This window comes from Ammospiza caudacuta, chromosome 6 (assembly GCF_027887145.1).
Source record: "Ammospiza caudacuta isolate bAmmCau1 chromosome 6, bAmmCau1.pri, whole genome shotgun sequence".
NCBI lineage: Eukaryota > Metazoa > Chordata > Aves > Passeriformes > Passerellidae > Ammospiza > Ammospiza caudacuta.
In genome coordinates this window covers 11041392-11055710 of record NC_080598.1, presented here as the reverse complement: position 1 = coordinate 11055710, position 14319 = coordinate 11041392, and the positions used below count along the sequence as shown (strand labels likewise).

Genomic DNA, 14319 nt, shown 5'->3' with positions numbered 1-14319 from the left:
GACTTCCTCACCTCTTCCCCTGTGGGAAAAGAGGAATTCTGCTGAAATTCATCTAAGCTACTAACTTTCTGTTTCTGTTGTTCTCTCCATCAGCTTTTTTTTTAGATTTTAAAATCACACAGCCTTTCCTAGCCTGTATTTCTCCTGATTCCTTGGCCTCTTGGAGATAGGAGGAACTTTAAGACATTTTGCATCGTGGCCTTCTGAGGACAGCATATAACCATGGGTGGGATTTTTGGGAAAACCCCAGGTGTATGATGCAAACCTTGATCTGAAGAGGTCTTCCCAGAGGATTTTAAATGCAGCAGATGCTGATCTTCATGGTGGAGTGGATCATTCCTGGCACCAGTGTTCTCTCCTCCAGGGACAAATGTCCATGCATTTGGACCGTGCATGTCCACGCCATTGTCCGTGCCATGTCCATGGCATTTCCCTAAGGCAGCCACTTCCAGGTTTTATCCCAGGCCTGACCCCTGTGCCTGTCATCTGATTTTGCCAAGTGTTGATCCAGGCACAGCTTGGAGAAAGAGAGAGATCTTTTATGTCCAGGTAACTCAATTCCCAAGGATCTGCAGGGCTGAGTGAGATCCTAACAAACCTCTGATTTGCGAAAGCAACGGGGGGATAAACTCTAAAAGTAGTAGATTTGTCTGAGATCTGTCCTTCAGGCACAAAGTGCAATTCCATCGTGGATATGGGCCAGATATTTCCCCCAGGTACACCAGGCTCCTGTGTAAAGCAGAAGAAACTCCTTGATTTCAAAAACCTGTGCTGTGTTACCAAAAAAAAAGGGAGTAAAGTTTTTCCTGGCTATTAAGCTTTTCAGGCCGTTAAGTGAGGATTGAGATATCAAAGGTGTGAAGCAGGTATGCTGACACAGTCTCCAGGTTACCCCCAAATTCCCTTTCTATTGTTTTTGCACTCCCTTTCTCTTCTTCTGGACTACCCCTTATCTTTGTGTTTGGCTGTTTTCGAGGCTGTAGTTTACAGTTCTGCATGAGTCTGAATATCCCCATTGCAGCCTGCTTTGAGCCTGCCCCAGACCTGTCCCAGCCACCTGACAGTCATCTAAACCTCACCATTGCACATTTTTCTCTGTTAATTTCTTCTACTATTTCCTTTGTGGCTTGTGTTGAAAAGGAGTAAGCAATAGAGGGTAAAAAGTTTTTCCTCCTTTAATGTTGCTGCATTCATTGTTTTGAATATTTTCATTCAGTAAACCATTGAGAGATTATCAGAGCACGACAGAAAATAATTTTTTTGGTAATAAGATTGGGCCTGACCTAAATTCACTGGCATTAAAGAAAAGGCTCTTAGTGAATTCCATGGACTGAATGAAGGATTAATCCCTTGGTCCTCAGACAGAGAAAAAATTCCTACCAACCTTGGTAGGAATTTAGTAGGAGTAAGGAATTTAGGCACTTGCATATTGAAATATTAATAACGGCAACAACAACAACAAAAATAGATCTCAATTATATAATGTTTTAACCAAAATACAGAAGATCAAAACTTGTAAACTAGTTTACTGTCTGAAGAGCAATATAGCACTAGCTCATGTAGTATGTGTAGAATCAGCTGTGTCATCCTAAAGTCCTCAGATAGTTTGTTCATGAAGTGCAAAGAAAAGTTACTATAAAAGTGAAAAACATTTCATATGAGTGGATAAAGGGGAAAAATATTTTATGTGTTTAACATTTCATTTAGGGCTTTCTTTCTGCGCGCTTTCATTGGAAATTACCTATATCTCATTCTCCCCACCTGGAAAAGCAACCTGAACTTCAGAAGCTGTGAATTTCCTCTCGGGAACTTTCCTCCTCCTGCATCCTGCTTTTGGGGAGCCACCAGCGCCCAACACAATAAAGAGCACTGCGCGCCCCTATGGACCGGGATAACGCGATGCTGTGTGGTCTGGAAAGTCATTTAAACAAGATTATATTGTTGGCGGGGTGCAGGGTCACCCCGCCAGGAGAGCACAAAGAAAACAAAATACGGCCGAACGAAATCAACTGGATTTTCGGGGCTCCTCCCGGTGCCAGCAGGTGTGCGGGGGCCGCAGCAGGGCGGGGAGGAGAGCCCCGCTCGGAGGATGCCATCAGCGCATCCCAAACCAGCACCTCGGCAGCGCCGCGCCTGCTTCCTCGGGACCTTCCCACGCTCCGCCGCGGAGCCGGGATGCATTTTTAATTGGAGAAGGAGAAGATTTTTTTTTTTTTTTTTTTTTTTTTCCCTGCTGGGGGCTCCACCCACCGCCTCGGTATTTATTGCTCTACAAATTGTGACTTCCTTCTCCTTCGAGTAACGGGCCGGTCGTAAATCAGCGCTGGGAGCGGAGGAGCAGCAGCACAACCTGATTTACAGCCCCATCGCTGCGAGATGGGTGTTTGGGGAGTTTATTACAGCTTAAAGTTGGCGCTTTCAAAGTTTTGCCCTTTTTTTTTAATGTTTACGCTTAGGTAATACTTAAATAAAAATTGTGTCTCCATAAAGATCTTAAACGACCGAATATATATAAAATATTTTATATATATATATATTTCCGAATTTAATATATCCTAATATATATAAAATATATATTATATATAGTATATATGCATATATTATATAATATATATTATAATTATATATATGCATATATTATAATTATATATAATATATGTGTATATATACATATATATAATATATATGTGTATATATACATATATATAATATATATGTGTATATATACATATATATAATATATATGTGTATATATACATATATATTATGTATATGTGTATATATATACATATATATTATATATATGTATATACATACATACACACATATATTTTATATATATATGTATATACATACATACATATATTTTATAAATATATTCCTTCTCAGAGGGCAATTAGCTCAGAGTACGAGTGCTTCGCGTGCTTGCAAGGACAAAAACTGCCTCTGTCTCAAATATTCGCTTTCACCCAATGGCTCTGCAGGAGAAACTCTTGGTTTATGGCTGAACTGAGAGAAGCCTTCAAAATACTCCGTTAGAAAACAAAAAAAAAAACCCACAAAAAAAAAAAAAATCAGATCCCTACCGCGCTCCATTTATCATCACACACTTCTAGCGAATTAGAAGATCATTATCAGCCGTAATTCTGATTTAGTTAGGTACGGTCTAGAGCCTCTTCTCCCCCCACCACGTGAAGTGACAGACTCGAACCGCTCTCTGATTATTACTTTGGGGCTACAGGGAGCTCTGGGGGCATAATTAAAAATATTTCCAGAAAGAGTCGGTGGACCACATCTGACGTCGCAGGCCCTGTTAGAACCAGACCACATCAAAGGGACCCTTTTTGTTTTCAGAAATGGTCACCAGACAAACTTAAAATATACAAGAGTTGGGCTTATGTTTTATTGTAGAGATGTCTGAGCGGAGCGAAACGACTTCGGGAGCGCTGCTCCGGGTGGGACGGGGTAGTTAGGGCCCTTTGATATTTCCGTGGGGGTCGGGTGGGTTTCATTGGAAAAGGGGACCATTAATGATGGACCTGTGAGTGTTCCCCTCCCTAACAAGCGGAATCCACATCGCTCGGGAAGCCAGAGATGCCCAGGGCGGAAAGATTTGAGGCTGATGGCGCTAATTATGAAAATGTGATCAAGATGGAAACAATTTGAGCCAAAGTCATTAGCGTGTTACTCTTCCACCCACCGGTCTTTGGGGTTTATCGCTGCGGCGGGGGGTGGGAGGAGGATCCTGCGGGATTGGCTTTTTGCAGAGCGCTAATGAAAATGCCCTGCGAATCCCGAGCCGGAAAACGTCAGATGCGCATCCACGGGGCGATGCACCAGGCTCGGGACAGAGCCCGGGTTTGCTCTTAGGAGATCGCTGTAATTACTGTCAGTAATTGCGCTTTATCTTCTCTTCAAGCGGTGCCGGTGAAAGCACCTTTCAGGAGACCCGTGGCACGCCAAGAGTTATTTTTCTGTTGCCACAGTTGTCTCGTAGCCCGTCAGAGGTTACGCGTACCCAGGAGACGATTTACGGAGCATCCCCGAGAGGAAGGTTTTCCACAGAGGCTCTTCTTTTGGGAGAGACTGGCGGATTTGGCCCGCAAGCAACACCCCTCACCCCATACACTCCAAAACTGGGGTCCTGCACGTTTAAGATTTTCATTTCTTTACTTGCATACACTGCTTTTTTAGCTTCCAGTGGATACACCGGGACCACACGGCAGTGGCATTGTAGGAGAACGGCAATAAAGAATTAATTGTACAAACATTTATCATCCCCAGATCAAACTCTCCTTGTGAGGCTGGGGCTTAACTTGCGGAGAAGAAAAGGGGGAGGAAGGGTGGTAATGGCGGAGAGGGTGCTTGGGGGGTATTTTTGTGTGTTTCCTTTTATTCCAGACGACTGTATAATGAAAATCCTTTTAGCCTTGAAGAACTACTAAATATTAAGCACAGCTTAAAACAGGGAGTAGCTTTCGAGACGGTTTCGTCCTCCTACCATTCCTTTTAGGAAAAGGTCGTACCCCTTCCCTTATTTTCCCGCTAGTAAAAGCTTCCCTTTTAAAAGAAGTCTTTAACGTGTAAGAAAATCCCCCTGCTCTACATACGAAGGTATTTAAAAAAATTTATAGACCTCTTCATGTTCGCCAGTTCCGGGAAAAAAAAATTATATTGATCAAGGTCAAACGCTCGAATTGTGACGTGACTTACTTCAAAGGTGCATTTGTGTGCCCTTCGAGCACATTAATACTAATTATCTCTCAAACACTTCCCCAAAACTCCTACTGCCTGTTTCAGATGCAAATCTAATTAACGAGCTGCCTTTGAGGAGCACGCAGGGACAGCGTAATTCACGGAGCTGTTGAACCTTTTGCCTTCTTTTATATTTATTTATAGGTAGCTCCATCCTCTTTTGAAAGCGTAGGCAGTGGTGTGAAGCGACAGGGTAGCGAGGGCAGCTCCGCGCCAGCTAATGAGACTTTCCAGGAGTCAAGGAAAAGGATTAGCCACGACTTCTTGCGAATGCGCTCGGGGATGTACATCAGAACACTCGCCTTCCTCTGCCTAAGTTAATTTGGGAATGATTAAATCGTGAAAGCTCTATCTAAACAACGCCTAACAGTCCCTAAGAGCGAGCTGAATGATTTGGGAATGGCTGTCTGTGCTGCTCACCGGGGGCAGAGCAGGGCACCCGCACAGCGAATCCCGACTGCGAGCCCGGGGGGTTCTCTGCCCCCAGCGCCTCCCGGCGAGCCGGGACCCGCACCCCCTCCTCACTCCTCTGCCTTTAACACTCCCCAAAGCCTCCTCCCGAGGATGGAGCATCATCATCATCCCCGTCCATCCCCATGCTCGGCTCGGCGGAGGCTCCGCGGGGCGGGCGGCCCCCGTGCGGGGGTGTGCGGTGTGAGAGAGAGAGAGGGAGAGACGGAGATGCTGTGTAATTTTATCCACGCTGCACTCTGGGAGTTCACACGAGACTGATACCTTTTGCCTCCTCTCTGCTCCGTATCAATTGGTCGTAGATCAGGCTATTGTTGCAGGAAGCTCCTTTTATTTCTATGCTCCGTCGATCAACTATTTTCCCCGCAGTCTCCTGCCGAAATTCAGCGGCTCCCTCCTTCTCTCCCTCCCTCCCTCTCTCTCTCCCTCCTTGCCTCTCTGTCTCACGCATGCCGTCTGTCTATCTGGGAATCCAAGGAGAAGGCTGATCACGGCAGCTGCGTGTAACACAAACAGCTGGGACTCTTCGGTGCCCTTTGCCGATGTCTATTGATTTAAGTAAATCTGAGACAGATAAAAGGGCCCGGATCGAGGCTGATAAAGCCCCGCCGATGCTGCGCGGCTCGCAGCAGCGTGCGCTCGGCATCTCCGGAGCGCTGCTGGCAAGACGCCTTTAATGGGAGCCCTGGTGCCTCTCGCTGCGAGCCTCGCTCTCCCCGGCAGACCCGGCGCCGCGGCCACCATGCCACGATGGTTATAACCTGGATCCTGTTCCTGGCCCTGCTGCAGGAGCCGCGCTGCCCGGGCCGGGCCGCGGCCGTGCCCGAGCGCTCCGGAGCCGCGCCCCGGCCGCGCAGGGATGCGGGGGGACGCGGCGGCGTCTACGAGCACCTCGGGGGAGCGCCCCGCCGCAGGAAGCTCTACTGTGCCACCAGGTACCACCTGCAGATCCACCCCAGCGGCAGGATCAACGGCACCCTGGACAAGAACAGCGCCTTCAGTGAGTACCGCGCTCGCCTGGCCCGGCACCGCTGCCCCCTGGCTGGGTTTGGGGAATGGGGATCCCTCGCCCGCATCAGCGGCGCTGCCCCGGCCGCTGGACGGCACCGACGGGGCGGTGGCGAAGCTGCTCCTGCCCCGCGCTGCCCGGGATTAATTGTACAAAATTACAATTGCCTCCTCGGCGGGCACCTGGGCATCTCCCATCTGTGATCCCCCTCCCCTCCTCTCCCTTCGCCTCGGCATCCCAGGGGCCGCCCCGGTGGCTCTTTCGGACGCGCGGCTCCCCTGTCCCGGGGCTGGCAGCACCCCCGGCCCTCGAACCGGGCGGGAACGCCCTGCAGGGTGCGGGGGCCCGACGGCCGGCCCAGGGCGGCGATGCCCGCGGTGCAGGAGGAGACCCCCGAAGCCCCAATTTCCCCGACGGAGACTGCGACCCTGCCCTGCGCAGCCCGGCCGAGCTGTCACCGGGGCTCCCTGTCCCCTGCCCGGCATCTCCCGGGCCCATCCCGGAGCCCTCTGGAGCTGCCCGCGGGTCCCCGTCCCGTCCCAGCGTGGCTCCCGCGGGGGCTAAATCACATCTGTCCCCGTGACATGTGCCGGGCAGCGGCGGTAATTAGCATGAAAGCGGATCTGTCGGGAGCGAGGAGGTTTGTGCGAGGGCGGCGGGAGGGAGGAGAGCGGGGCTCAGCACCGGGGGAGCCCCCGCCGCCCCAGGATGCTCAAATCCCGCCCGGTGATGGCGCACAGAGATAGGGAGACCTCAGGGATGCGTCTGAAGTCCATAAAGGAAAACCACTATTTCCTAGAGAAGTCCCCCCTCGCTGTCACGGCCCGGAGGAGGCATCCTTCAGCAGCCAACCGGTGCCTGATTCAAACCAGCTGTGCCCAACCCAGCTCAGCTCTCCCAGAGCTCCCAGCAATCCAGCTCTGCACACGGGACTTGGAACCCAGCTCTGCCTTCAGGCTTTCCCAAAGGCAGCAGGGGGTTTGGGTGCCAGGGTCAAGCACTCATAGAAAGCACAGAGCCATCAGGATGTGGCTGGAGAGCTGAGAGCAGGGTCTGAGCAAGCCTGATGGAGAGCCATGCACATAAAACAGCATCCTCTGGGTCATCTGTGCCTCCATGGGTGTCCTGGCACCTTTGGCTGGACATTGGGCAGGTGTTGCACCAATTCTGGTGTTGCAGGATCCCGTGTTGGATGGCCTGAAAACGTCCTCCCTTTTAATTTGTCTCAGACAGTCATACAGCCCTTGTCTGGAGGGCAGCGCTGCCTTCCTAAATCTCAAGTGCCTTTCATGACTATGTTCATGGCAGCCTTGCTCAGGCTCACCCTCTGGAGACCTCAGCAAGGGCTTTGTCCTGAAATGGGCAGCTTTGTGACTGGCTCCAATAAGTCAAGAGCTCTTGTGTTCCTAAGCATTAAAAGGGATGTAAAGTTTTTTATGCACATATAGGATTAAGTGAACCTCTAGTTCAGTGTCGGATCTTTTTCATTTTTGAAAGAGTTCAATCTCAATCAGACATCTTGGGGTTTCTTGTCCACCTTGTCTTGAACAATTCCCACATCATCCCTGCTTTGTATTGTTTCAAATAATAATAATTTCTTTCAAATAATAATAATTTCATTCATGTGATTGCCCTGATTCTTGTGTGAGCAAGTGGTAGCTGTGAGATCACACTCCTCAGGTAAGCAGCCATGCAAATGCATCTCAAAAAATTACACCTGAGCAACAACACATCTCTTAATTCTGTTTCAAGGTATTCTGGAGATAACTGCTGTGGATGTTGGAATCGTTGCCATCAAGGGCCTGTTCTCTGGCAGATACCTGGCCATGAACAAGAGGGGCAGACTTTATGCATCAGTAAGTTTTACTGAGGCCTGGCATGTGCCTGTCATTTCCTGTGGGGGGAACGGGTCTAGTGGGGAGCACTGATTTCTTATAAATCCACATTTCTGGAGAAGAGTAAAGCTACAGGAGGTTTTTGCCTGGAATTCTTACAGGCAACCAGTGAGTGTATTCTTAAAAGTGGGGAAAAAGCTGTGTTCTTACCTTCTTACTGCCTGGACAGCCGCAGGTATGTGGAATGTCAGAATGGTCCATGTTTTATATGGATCTTGGATGCCTGCAGAGACACGCCAGGTAAAGAGAGTCCACAAGGAACTGAGCATTGGTGCTGCAGGAAAGCAGCCTCCTGATGGGAGTTTCCTTGCACAGAGCTTATGGCTGGGCAGTGGAAGAATTTGCACCACTAAAAGGCAGGGCTATGCAAGGAAAGCAAACAGGAGAAGGTGCTAGAAGATAAATGTGAAAATAAACACCTTATTTTACTCCTTTAACCTAATTTTTTTTCCTTAATCTGTGAGATAAAATCTGGGGTGTGCTGATATAACTGGGAGCCTTGCCTCCTCAACCCAGACAGTATCTCCCCTGAGTGAATAAAATACTTCATCTTAGACTTCTTCACACTCAGGGACATACCAGGGCATGTTTTGTCAGTGTGTGCCACGCACTTTATCTCCCTGCTTGAATTTCTTCCACTGTCTTTGATTACATCCCAGCAATCTTGTGATCTCTCTTTGGGCAGGACAGCCCAAACTGTGCAGTTTCCCCATGAATCCTGGCGCATGGAAGCAGGTTTGAATAGGGGAAATATGGCTGAGGTGAAATTTGCTCCCTCCTAGAAGTCATTAGATGTAATTCTGTTGATTTGGGCAGCAGGACACACCCTCGAGGGATGTGATCTTTCCCCATGAGGACCCAGCCTAGGTGACACAATCAACTCTGTCCCTCCCCAGGTTGACACCTTTAGCTCCAGCTTTTCAGCAATGCTCTGGCACTGTTTACCTCCAAGTTTCTTTAATGTGCCTCATGTGATGCTCTCTGATTAAGGGGGCTGTGTGTAAAGATGAGTGTTCTTTGCTACTGTAGAGACCCACACTGCAAATGATTTTGGCAAAGGAAAATGCAGCTGAAGAGGAATGAGGGCATGGTAGCTCTGCTTGCCAAAGTTAAGGCAGAATATTAAGCAGAAGTTAATATTCTGATTGAAATGGGTATATTTTTCAATGAACCTCCTCCATCAGTTCAGAGCCAGCATCTGCTGCAAAAAAATTATTTGGAAGGATGATTTTTTCAAGTTCTTTCTCATCTTTCTCTCTTTCTTCTTCAAAATAGGGTTTTTCCCTTCTGATTATTTACACTGAATTAAAATAAGACTAAACAAATTCTGAGCAAAAAGCTCCTCTCCTAAAGTGCAGAAAAGCCAGGAGCAGGACAGCTCTGAGACTCCTTTTTTCCTGGATTTCTCTTTCTGGTGGTAGGAGCATCAGGCCATCTCCTGATTGTTCATTCTCTGGTTTGTTCATCTGTCATGTGCCAAAGAACATCAGCCATGGGAGGTTTCTGTGTAACTTGAAAAGATAATTTGTCCCCTTCCAGCTCAAGTTTGAGAGATTTGATTCAGGCTTGTGTTTCAGGGAATGATGCTCCATTCCAGCTTTTTCCACAGGAGCAGGAAGGGATGAGGGCTCAGCTCAGGAAAAACTTCTTGTCTTTGCTTGCCTGACTTCACTGCTATCACTAGCCCAAGACCCTGTGCAAGGCCCCTGTTTAAAAAACCTGACTAATTCAGGGATAATTATCCAGGGAGCATTTTATGAAATGGAATTGGAATAACTCCATTACCCCTCACTTCACCGATTTTCCCATGTCAACAAGATGGGTTTAACAGAGTCTGCAGAATTTATCCTGTGTGATAAATCCTCCCCAGGCAGAAGGGAGGCAGGCAGCAGGACAAACCCACCTACATCTGGTGGCTGTGTGGGCTCCAGCCCCACAGCATGTGAGAGCCCTGTCCTCGCAAGGGAGGGCGCTTCCGCTGCACAGCTGGGAATCCAGGACATGTGGAGTCCTTTAAAACCTTGTTCAACCCCCATCAGTGTTTCTGGGGAGTGAGCAGCACTAAAGACGAGCTGCTCATGGGGTCTAGGGCTTCTCAGGCTATCTGTGCCCTTTCCACGCCCTCCAGACAAGGAAAAATAAAATCCCACTGGGCTGGTTCCTTTCTGCCTCTGTGCTTCACACATTTTAGATGCTGAAATCTCAATCCCACAGGTGGAGCAAGGATGAGTTTGGAGTTAAGGAAGGATGGGCAGTGTGGGAGCTCCTTTGTCTGTGCAGGTTCTCCTGCTCCCAGGGAGGGGGAAAGAGTTCCTCATGCCAGGCTTTTGCAGAGAGCTCTCTCAGTCAAGGAGCAGGTGAAAAGGGGCAATTTTTGGCAGATCATGTGAATTGTGAGCAAGTGGGATGGGTGCATATTGTGCCTTACAGTTTGTGATGAAGGAGCAGCCTGGCATTTTGGAGGAGCACACTGGTAGGCAGAGTGTGCTTTCAATTTCATAAATTTCAAGAAGGTCCATAAAGGTATGTTTTACTGCTCAAATATCCAGCCTGAACTGGATGGAACAGACTCCAAGTATATCTAATGACTAATACACAAATTGAAGAGACACACTTTACATTACACTGTAGGATTTTACCTTTTCAATAGACGGCAGAGGTTGATAGGCAGCAATTAAATAATCTGTTCAGTTTCACAGCTGCATTAAATTCATAAGCACATAAAAAAATTACAGCTGAACAATCAGTAGAGCTATTCACCCCTATCCACATGCCACCTTTTTGTTTTCAGTTTGGTTTGGGGCTGCTCCCGATGGTCTTTGGTGCACAGAGTGCTCACACTGCTGACAGAGATCACCTTGCTCAGGCTCAGTGCTTCCCTCCTGCCTTCTGGGGTTTTCTTACCAAGTGTGTTGCTGTCCTTGTCCTAAAACTGAGGAGAGTCTGGCTTAAGATTTTTTTGTCACCACATTTCTCTTCACAGAGAAAAGCAAGGCACAATTCTTCCCAAGAATATTTCTGGGTGTCACATTCTCTGAGCCTCAGAGAAAGGAAAAACAATTCTTAATCTCATTTGCTCTGCCTGTGTTTGTGCCAAAGTAGAGTGCAACTTGGAGATTGTTTATCCAGAGTGATGGGGTTTTGTTTCCTTGGCCTGTCAGGGCCAAGTGTGTGTATGTGTGTCAGGATGGTTGGGGGACAGTCATGAGATTCTGTGCAGTGGAGTGCTTGGCAGATTCAGTTTAGATGTAATGTAATACAGTATAGAATAATAATATAATATTATAATAATATATAATATAATATGATATTATATACGATATACAATATACGATATACGACATAATATAATATAATATAATATAATACAATATAATATAATATAATATAATATATCATAATGTATAACAATAGTATAATAAAGTAATTGATTAATAAATATATAATATATAATATATAATATATAACATTGTATATAGTATATAATATAAAACATAGTATATAATATATAGTATATAGAATATACTATATTGAACATAGAATATATTTACTTTTTAATATTAGATATTTATATATAATATAATATATAATGATATATGATAGAATATAATAATGATATAATAAAGTAATTATTTACCCTTCCTATAAGATGGAATCCTGCTCATCATTCTCCCCTTTTGTCGGGGGTGCAAACATCCCCTATATTTATATTTTCCCCCATGTTTCCTCCCCAGGAGAGCTACAACGCCGAGTGTGAGTTCGTGGAGCGCATCCACGAGCTGGGCTACAACACGTACGCCTCGCGGCTGTACCGGAGCGTGCCCGGCCGGGCGGGCAGCCGGCGCAGAGCCAGCGCAGAGAGACTCTGGTACCTCTCCATCAACGGCAAGGGGCGACCCCGCCGGGGCTTCAAGACCCGCAGGACACAGAAATCCTCTCTCTTTCTGCCCAGGGTGCTGGAAAACAAAGACCACGAGATGGTCCGGCTGTTCCACGGCAGCGCCAAATTCCGGGAGAGTCTCCTGAGGGCGCCCAGCAGGAACCAGCGCAGGAGGAGAGGGCACTGATGGAGCTCCTGGTGGGGCTGGCGGGGACTGAGAGCCTTCAGAGAGCTACCAAAGGACTCACAGCTGTGATTGTACCAGGGGCATGAACACTGACAGGTTTTATACACTCTGTGATAGAACCAAACCCCACATCGCTTGCTTGTAGCTGTTGTAGGTTTGTTACCTGTGGGGAAGGAGATGGGAGGTAAGCTGAGGCACAGTGAAAGGTAAATCAGCTGCGTGTAAAAATTTTGCAATGACATTCATGTTTTCTTTTCTTAAAAAAAAAAAAAACATTCAATATTCATTTCAAAAGTATTTTCATTCTAACCTGCCATAGGCTATTATCTCGGTGTTGCCCTCCCAGACCATATGGATATTTAACACTTACCAAATTCATGTCCACAGAGAAGATACAGTGCTTTCATGGCTCTTCTGGCCTTGAGAGGCTACATTCTTATTTTTACATAATACAGGAGTTAGAAAACTGGTGGTTTGTTTCTTTTAATTTACATATATTTATTTTTATTTTATGACCACCCATTGTCAATTATACTTTTTCCAAGACTGTCCAAGAAAAGTAGGACTGTCAGCTACTTCAAACACTTCAATAGACCTGCACATTACCAGATTATGTTTGGCCTTGTGCTCTTCATTTCCCAGAGTTAGGCCCTAATAGTTGAGAGCTGTAAAAAGGAAAGATTGCAATGAAATAAATGCTCCATCTGAATTTAACAAAAGATCTGTAAGTTAAATCTGACATTACAGAGAAACAGACAGATTTGAATCCCATTCCTGGTCATATTGAAAAAAGAGTTCTTGTGGGCTGCTTTTGAATGGACCCATTTAAATGTGCTCATTTAAAACTAGGTAGGGAAAAATCTTCCTTTCAGAAGGAGATGAAATCTGTGAGAGAGAGAAGTAAGATGAGTTCACAGAATGAGGTGACCAAGCCTGGGTTTGGTCACTGCTTACATCTCCATAAAGGTAAAACCAGAAAGGTGTTTCTATACCAAATAATGTGTTCCATTCCTTCCACCCTCCTATCTTTTCTGTAAAATTCTAAGAAAAGGAGGAAAGTATGTTTCCATAAGAAAGTCAAAGTTCCTTGATCTCTGTTCTTTTTTATATTAAAATAATGTAAAAAGCCCTTTCAATGATGTACATTAAATAACGGTGCACACAGAATAGACCTAGGTTTAAAGAAGAGCAGGGAAAACCATGACCCATGGCTCCCAAATTTTCCAAAATAACAAAACATAGTTTTTGCAAAATAACAAAAAGTAGTGATGGGATCTTCATGGAGTTAACCAGGCAGCCTCATGTCAGGAGCCACTGTGCAAAGACGAAACAGAGAGACTGAAGAGGAAGCAGAAAAATCCAGGTTTTCTCTTTGTTCACTGTCCTGCCAACTACACGGGACCCAAACTGCTGCAGGATGCAAGGTGCCTTCTGAAAGGGAAGAAAATTAAGTTTTGCCTCCTGGGCATCAGGGCTGTTTTGGGGACACTCTTGGTTCTGCCAGCTCCCTGTCCAATTCCCAGTTGCACTTCCCACTGGAGGTGGGAGATGACTGGGCAGGAAAGGGGGACGCAGGAGCCCTCCCAGCTCTCCAGCTCCAGGAGCAAAATGCAAGGGAAGGAAAGGGTCAGCAAGAAAAGATCACATACAGCTGAAGGCTGAGACACTGTTTCCCTCAGGTGTAATTTCTAAATAAATAACGAAAAATATTTATTTGATCACTCTCAGATTTACTTGACCTCAACTTGTAGCAAAAGCACAATCCATTCTCAGCTTTCTCTCCCCTAAAATTGCTGTTAATGTAAAGTTAATGACTACTGTCTGCTTCAGATGTTTTTGATGGTCTGAAGAAAATGACCAAACTCATGTTTCCCGTGACACGAAGATGCATCTTCACCCCTGCTCCAAGTCCATTTCCTATCAAACCTTTGCTCTTCGCTCCCAGCTTTTCTCAAGGGCAAGGGGTTTTTTTGTGCCAGCTGTATCCCTTGCTTTGCAGCACCTCTGCTGTTACCATTTTTCCCCTTGTTCTTTTCTCCTGCCTCTCTTTTCCAGATGGCCCAGCTCCCTACCATAAAGGATCAGCAGTGGGTGATACAGGAATATCACTAATTACAAAACA

The 14319-nt window shown here is 46.4% G+C and overlaps 1 protein-coding gene across 1 annotated transcript; it reads left to right on the top strand.

Moving 5' to 3' along the window:
• The first annotated feature begins 5976 nt into the window (after positions 1–5976).
• Positions 5977–12197, top strand: FGF3 (fibroblast growth factor 3). Its single transcript, XM_058807768.1, has 3 exons — positions 5977–6226; positions 7988–8091; positions 11865–12197. The coding sequence occupies exons 1-3, from the start codon at positions 5977–5979 to the stop codon at positions 12195–12197; spliced, it is 687 nt and encodes a 228-aa protein (XP_058663751.1).
• Positions 12198–14319: the final 2122 nt, after the last annotated feature.

Excerpts from the sequence above, each read along its gene's own strand:
- FGF3 (XM_058807768.1), top strand. The coding sequence starts at position 5,977 with ATGGTTATAACCTGGATCCTGTTCCTGGCCCTGCTGCAGGAGCCGCGC. Across the intron at positions 6,227-7,987 it reads GGACAAGAACAGCGCCTTCA|GTATTCTGGAGATAACTGCT; the intron begins GTGAGTACCGCG and ends TTCTGTTTCAAG. Across the intron at positions 8,092-11,864 it reads GGGGCAGACTTTATGCATCA|GAGAGCTACAACGCCGAGTG; the intron begins GTAAGTTTTACT and ends TTTCCTCCCCAG.